At 45.0% G+C, this 7969-nt stretch overlaps 1 protein-coding gene across 1 annotated transcript; it reads left to right on the plus strand.

Annotated features, from left to right (window-relative positions):
- The first annotated feature begins 280 nt into the window (after positions 1-280).
- On the plus strand, positions 281-7165 carry LOC148043037 (alpha-tectorin-like). The gene is made up of 7 exons (XM_087728004.1): positions 281-284; positions 508-546; positions 2291-2421; positions 2914-3195; positions 4261-4398; positions 5891-6050; positions 7155-7165. Exons 1-7 carry the CDS (start codon positions 281-283, stop codon positions 7163-7165), a joined length of 765 nt encoding a protein of 254 aa, XP_087584130.1.
- The last annotated feature ends 804 nt before the right edge of the window (positions 7166-7969 follow it).

The raw sequence follows: 7969 nt of genomic DNA on the forward strand, positions 1-7969 counted from the left end.
ATCCCTAGCACCGCGTAACGGGTTGAGCTCCTGTTACTGGTCCCAGCTTCTGCCAACCTAGCAGCTCGAAATCATGTAAAAATGCAAGTAGAAAAAAATAGGGGCCATCTTTAGTGGGAAGGCACCTTTGGCATTTAGTCATGCCGGCCACATGACCATGGAGACATCTTCGGACAGAGCTGGCTCTCCAGCTTTGAAATGGAGATGAGCACCGCCCCCTAGAGTCGGGAAGGACTAGCACATATGTGCAACCTTTACCTTTAGGGTTCCCCATGCATCAATGGGTTTTTCTTCACTGCTAAGCAGCAACAGATAGTATCCAATGAAAGGACGATGATTTAAATTTCCTGCTGTGTTCCAGAATGATGTCAAGGGGAACGTGGGAATTTCAACTGGTATCTTCTATATCTTTTGTCCTGCAGCACTCAGATTTCCTAGTTACACTTTGGTGCAGCTGAGCTCTTCTTATTCCTTCTGTTCACTTGCCTTTTTCTTTTCCCCTTTAAGCATCCCACGTGTTGACTTTGGGAAGTGTGCCCGACACAGGTAAGTGACCTTCAAATGATACGGCAAAACTGTAGAATATTCCAGCCAATATTTATTTAGCAATAGCAATAGCAGTTAGACTTATATACCGCTTCATAGGGCTTTCAGCCCTCTCTAAGCGGTTTACAGAGTCAGCATATCGCAACAACAATCCGGGTCCTCATTTTACCCACCTCGGAAGGATGGAAGGCTGAGTCAACCTTGAGCCGGTGAGATTTGAACAGCCGAACTGCAGAACTGCAGTCAGCTGAAGTAGCCTGCAGTGCTGCATTTAACTACTGCGCCACCTCGGCTCATTTATTTAGTTTGTCAAACGTGCAAGATAATGTTGTGGCCTGCCAGCAGAGAGCAAAGCTGGCAGCAGAGTCGGACAGTGAGGAGGTTGGGGAGGAACACGAGTTAGTCCTGAGGGCTGAGGGAAGCTCAGATGAGTTGGAGGCAGAGAAGGAGTTAGACAGCAGTGAGGAAGAGGAACAGCTGGAGCCTGTTCCCAGTGTGCACATGCGCAGAGTTGCCAGAAGACAAGAACAGTTAAGAAAGCAGGATCAACTTAAGAGTAAAGCCACACTTTGGAGCTGATTGGCCCCTCCCATAGGAAACAAAAGAGGAACAAGCAGGGAATAGGTTTTTGCAAGAAACAATAAGTTCATTTGGCCGTGTGAAGAGAGAAAAAGTCTGTTTCTAAGTATAAGAGATTCTGTGCCACGTTTTGCCTTGTGTTTAGAACAGTGGTGGGATTCAAATAATTTAACAATTGGTTCTCTGCCCTAATGACCAGCTGGGTAGGCGTGGCTCGCTGGTCATGTGAATGGGTGGGCGTGGCCAACTCAATGTCACTCACGTCGATGGGCGCTTCGCCTTAGCTGTTACAATGTAATAAGGGTTAACCGGAGAGGCAGTTTCTGTAAGCAGGGCAATAAAGATTAGGCTAGAAACAACACCAGAATATTTCCTTCCTGCCTTCCTTACAGGATTAGCCCTGGAAAGTGGGGAAAAACCCAAAAGATTTCTTCCAACAATCGGTTATCCGAACTGCTTAGAAAGTTAACAATTGGCAGTGGTGGGATTCAAATAATTGAACAACTGGTTCTCTGCCCTAATGATTTCTTCCAATGATCAGTTCACCAAACTGCTCAGAAAGTTAACATTGGGTTCTCCCGAAGTGGTGTGAACTGGCTGAATCCCACCACTGGTATAGAACAGTGGTGGGTTCCTGCAGGTCTGGTCCGGTCCGGCCGTACCGGTGGTAGCCAAGAGCAGCTGATAGCGTACCAGTATGGTGGTTCGTTTGGCCCACCTGCCTGTGTTCTATACCTGTTTTTAAAGCAACTGGCCAATTGCGCACATGCGCACAGCATACGCCACCTGCACAAGCCCCAACAAGCAGCTGGGCATCGCAGGGGCAGTGGATTGCGCACACATGCGCAGCATACATGCATGAACAGGATGCATGGCCCCGTGAGCAGCGTACTGGTAGTGGCATTAAGAGCAACCCACCACTGGTTTAGAACTAGTTATTTGGCAGCTCGCCAAATGAGATAAAGTTTCTATTTGGCAAAATGGCTGAAAAAGAAGGCTGAAGTCAGTTGGCCAGTGTGCCCATGGGCGCTGGAGCTGACAGGGCAATGCCTCACGTGTCCTAACAAATGGTTCCGCGTGCCACCTGTGGCATGCGTGCCATAGATTCGCCACCATGGTTCTATCTACTACCTTAACCTCTTATCTTTTCTGGGGACCTTTTCAGACAGCCAGCTCTATCCTTATGGTCCCCAGTATCAGGACAGAAGCACCCCCAAGGCAGATGATGGATCATCTCCTGAGATCTTCATCTCAGAATTCTTCTTCTTTTATGGGAGGAAATATCATTCCCTTTATGTAAGTATTCTCCAGATTTCTCCTACAAAGCCACCCGTATCTATTGTTCAATCGAGGTTCAAGGTTCGAGGTTCATTTTATTTATATGCCTATTCCCGGCGGGACTCAGGGCGGCGCACAAACCCAAGGAGGGGGAAGGGAAACACAAAAACTACAACAAAAAATACAGGGCATTTAAAACAACCAACAGCCACACGATTCGAGAGGGGAAGGGAACTCATCGACCCCAGGCCTGCCGACATAGCCAGGTTTTAACGGCTTTTCGAAAGGCCTGGAGAGAGGTGAGGGTCCGAATCTCTGCGGGGAGCTCGTTCCAAAGGGCCGGAGCCGCCACAGAGAAAGCCCTCCCCTGGGTAGTGGCCAGATGACATTGGCTAGTAGACGGAGGCCTAATCTGTGTGATCTAATGGGTCTTTGGGAGGTAATTGGCAGTCTTTGGGAGGTAATTGGCAGCAGGTGATCTATCACAGACCTTTACTTTCATCCGTCCAGGTGAACAACAATGGGGTGGTGTCCTTTGGCAACCCTGTCAGTCAGTTCACCCCAGATCCTTTTCCTCTGATGGATGGCCGAACCTTCGTGGCTCCTTTTTGGGCTGATGTGGATAATCGTATCACAGGGGAGGTCTACTACAGGCAGAGCCAAGACCAGAGGCTGCTGCAGAGAGTCACGGCTGATATAAACGCTTACTTTCCACACGAGAAGTTCACAGCTACCTGGGCCTTTGTGGCTACCTGGCATCAAGTGGCTTTCTACGGATCCTTGTCCACCAAGGTAGGCTGGTTCAACTGATCTTGAACAAGGGCCTTTTCAATCAAAAAAGGTTTTGCTGGACACTTCCTGTCCTAAGAACACCTATTTCTTATGAGCCGCGGTGGCGCAGTGGTTAGAGGGCAGTACTGCAGGCTACTTCTGCTGACTGCCGGCTGTCCACAAATCCCACCAGGCTCAAGGTTGACTCAGCCTTCCAGCCTTCCGAGGTGGGTAAAAATGAGGACCCAGATTGTTGGGGGCAATAGGCTGACTCTGTAAACCACTTAGAGAGGGCTGCAAAAGCACTGTGAAGCTGTAAATAAGTCTAAGGGCTATTGCAGTCTAACTCTGCCCACTGCTAGGAGTTCGATCCTGACCGGCTCAAAGTTGATTTTATTGCTATTTCAATAAAATGCAGTATGCATACATTTTTTCTGGTTTAACATTTTTATTGAGTTATAAAATATAAGATACAAAGTACAAAGGTAAATAGGAAGAAAGGAGGTAGGGAGAAGGAGGAGAGAGAGAGAGAGAGAAGAAAGTGATGGATAAGGTACAAATATGTTGTATGGAGAGCAGAAGAGCCAGTAATTGTTTTGGGGAGCTGATGGTAAGATGTAAACAGTTAATAATATAATACAATGTTGGTTATGTAATAGTATACGTGGCTATATGTTATGAAAATGAAAAATAAATAAAAACTTTATATAGAAAAAAAAAGTAAATAGGAAAACAGCGGGGAGGAAGAGGGGGAAGAGAAGTGAGGAAGGGTAAAAAAACAAAAGAGAAAGAAGCATTGACCTCCAACTCTCTCTTTTGCAGTGAAATAAAGCATTAACATCAAATCACAACGTGCACATACAATTAATTTCATTTATTTCTAATGTGAAAGGGCCAGTAGAGTGTAGTGGTTAAAGGCACCAGGCTAGAAACTGTGAAATTATGAGTGCTAGTTTTGCCTTAGGCATGAAGCCGGCTGGTTTACCTTGGCCCACTCACCTCTCAGCTCTAAAAAGGCAGCAATGCCAAACCATACTCACCCTACAAATACTATAAAAACGATATAATGTAATCAATTCTCTACAGGTGAACACATTTCAGGCTGTTTTAACTTCCAATGGGAAAATGTCTTTTGTGATGCTGAATTACCAGGATATCCAGTGGATATCAGGCCAAGCAAGCGGTGGAGATGCTTACACAGGCTTAGAAGGCACACCTGCCCAGGTAAGTCTCTTCTAAAGGCACATGATTCCCAGACTTTCCTAGCCTGGACCGTCAGGGTTTCCCAACAACGTCTTTGTTGAAAATGCAAGGAACTAAAGTCCTAAAGTGGGAAATGCCCAGATTGGAGATGTTGTGTCCAACTAGACAGTGCCTAGTTGACTTTGATGTAGAAAACATAAGTGAAATTATATCTGGCTATTTGGGTGAGATATTATCAGAAAATCTTGCAACTGTGGACTAGACTGGGGAGCCAAAAATCACCCTGGGAAGAAGGTGACAAGAAGCCATGGCATATTGTTCTCAAGAAAAGCACATGGATGCAATTTTCTGTCAAAGAAAATATATATAAATGGGTGGGTGGGGTGGGGGGTTGCTACGGGTCAGTTCAGCCAGTTCGCACCTATCCGGGAGAACCGGTTGTTAACTTTCTAAGCAGTTTGGAGAACCGGTTGTTGGAAGAAATCTCCTTTTGCTTTTTTCCACTTTACAGGGCTAATCCTGTAAGGATTTGATTTGATTGATTTGATTTGATTTTATTAAACTTGTATGCTGCCCTATTCCCCAAGGGGACTCAGGGCGGCTAACAAACCAAATAGGGAAAGGGGGAGTACAAAAAACAAAGAAGACAAAACAAATACAAAAAACAATTTAAAAAACTCATCAACAGCCACAACCATGCGAGTGGGGCTGGGAACTCATCAGCCCCAGGCCTGCTGGAACAGCCAGGTTTTAACGGCTTTGCAGAAAGCCTGAAGGGTGGTGAGGGTCCGAATCTCCATGGGGAGATCGTTCCAGAGGGCCGGAGCAGCCACAGAGAAGGCCCTCCCCTGGGGCGTCGACAGTCGACACTGGCTAGATGATGGAATCCGGAGGAGGCCTAATCTGTGGGATCTAATTGGTCGTAGGGAGGTAATTGGCAGAAGGCGGTCTCTCAAGTACCCAGGTCCGATACCATGTAGGGCTTTAAAAGTAACGACTAGCACCTTGAAGCGCGTCCGGAGTCCAATAGGCAGCCAGTGCAACTCGCGGAGGATAGGTGTAACGTGGGTGTACCTAGGTGCACCCACAATCGCTCACGCGGCTGCATTCTGGACAAGCTGAAGTCTCCGAATGCTCTTCAAGGGCTGCCCCATGTAGAGCGCATTACAGTAGAAGGAAGGCAGGAAGTTAACATTCTGGTGTTGTTTCTAGCCTAATCTTTATTGCCCTGCTTACAGAAACTGCCTCTCTGGTTAACCCTTATTACATTGTAACAGCTAAGGTGAAGCACCCATCGACCTGAGTGACATTGAGTTGGCCACGCCCACACGGTTACATGACCAGCGAGCCACAACTACCCAGCTGGTCATTAGGGCAGATAACCGGTTGTTAAATTATTTGAATCCCACCACTGCTATGGGTTCACTCTGGTTCTGGAGAACCCATAGATAACATTATGGCTGGTTTGGAGAATCTTTTTTGGTAACACTTTTCCCCATTTCTTACCTACAAGGCTGGCTTTAATAATGGCGATGCTGACAATTACTTCAACATTCCTGGTTCTTGGACTCCAAGCATAGTGAACATCAGCTCAACAAGCAATGTCGTAGACCCCGGGCGCTGGATATTTGAAGTGGACATTTTTGCAGTGCCCAATGGATGTGTGTACAAAGGTACATCAAATGCAACCCAGTGAGATCATAAGGAAAAAAAAAGTCATAAAGGATTCAGCCCAGAAGGGGTATTCAGCAGGTTCTGGAGAACCGGTAACGGAAATTTTGAGTAATTCGCCAAACTGGTAAATGCCACTTCTGGCTGGCCCCGCCCCATCTATTCTCTGCCTCCTGAGTCACAGCTGATCGGAAGGGAATGGGGATTTTGCAGTAACCTTCCCCTGGAGTGGGGAGGGAATGGGGATTTTACAGTATCCTTCCCTTGCCATACCCACCAAGCCACACCATGCCACACCCACCAAGCCATGCCCACAGAGCCAGTAGTAAAATAGTTTGAATCCTACCACTGATTCAGCCAAAAATCCATTATTCCAATGATGGATAATTATGTTCTTCTCATATATTTAGTCAGAGGTCAACAGCAATGCCCCCTTCTTTTCACCAGGTGTTTGCTTTATGATGGCTAGTCAATATGTCCATGAAAGTGCTTCATTTATCCCAAGAATTAGATGTAGACTATACACCTGTTTAGGTTTGTTTTTATTTAGTAAGATGTTCAGCAAGACTCAAGGCATAAAAGTGGCAATATCAACATTAATAAAAATAATATTAATATTGAGGAAGCACAAGAGCTTCATAGTACTTAATATGGAAGGAATATTTATGCGCTGTGTACCTCCTATGTGTTCAAACATAAGCCCTTGATGGTCCCTGGATATTTTTACTTTTGCTTGCACATTAATATAAGGTCAGTTTAACCACAGCTGCATTAACTTCTTCAGTATATATTTCATGGCTATTCCTTATGCTAGAGTTCTTCCAAGAGGAATAATCTTTATTACATTAAGACATGGCTTTTGATTTATGAACCACCTGTCTTCCTAAACTACCACTAGGAGAGCTCTAAGCACATTACCAGAATGCTTAGAATAAGCATGTTTACAGCTCTCCCAATTCACACTGTGATCCATGGGTAAACTGTCATCTTTACTCTCTATAATCTCTCTCTATAAAAGCCAAATACCACTCACTCGTCATGAAATCTCCAGAACTGTCAAGCCTACAAACTTGAAATTTGGCACATATGTTCCTCTTGGCTTCTAGGTGCTCGATAAGAAAATATTTGTCGAAATGACCATCAGATCATCAGTATTTCTTATACAGTATTATACTAACACGTCGATGCTAAGGAGTTAGATGTTCTACTCCTCCTCCCCATGTGAAAGGAACTCTGTTCCAACTGCCAGTTGCCTTATATTAACCCGGATCGATTGTAAGAAGTTAGACGTTCTACTCCCCCCCCAATCTGAAAGGAGCTCTGTTCCAACTGCCAGCTGCCTTATATTAACACACTCTGATGCTACCCCTTTGCTAGACTGGGTGTGGGCATGGCCAGCACGTGACTCATCTGGCCTGCGGGCTGGGAGTTTAGATATTCTACTCCCCATCCCCACCTGAAAGGAACTCTATTCCAACTGCCAGTTGTCTTATATTAGCACGCTCTGATGCTAAGAAGTTACACACATTCTACATAAATTTTCATGCTTTAAGTATCAAGGTCGATCACATAGTTTCGTAGTGAAGTATGGATAACCAGCTAGTTTTATATAAGAGCTCTGTTGACCAGTCTCTGGCAGACTCTAATCCTCAAAATCTGTAGGTGTCCTAGTAGTCACATTTCTAGTTGGAAATAAATTATTATAAATTATTAGTGGTATACTGATTTTATTAATTTTAAGGAGGAATATGTTTTTCTTGAATGTACTCCCCTAAATTTGGAATTGATCAAAACACCAATGACTCAACTTTCCATATTGGGGGTGGGGGTGACCAGAAGAATTTTAATGCAATATCATAAGGAGAAATTTACACATAATTTGTAGCAATGGTTTATAGCCTGCAAGCATTTGTAAATTAGG

The sequence above is a fragment of the Thamnophis sirtalis genome, unplaced genomic scaffold (assembly GCF_051295495.1).
Source record: "Thamnophis sirtalis isolate CommonGarterSnake01/CBP01778 unplaced genomic scaffold, rThaSir2_p1.2 scaffold_13, whole genome shotgun sequence".
NCBI classification, from domain to species: Eukaryota; Metazoa; Chordata; class Lepidosauria; order Squamata; family Natricidae; genus Thamnophis; species Thamnophis sirtalis.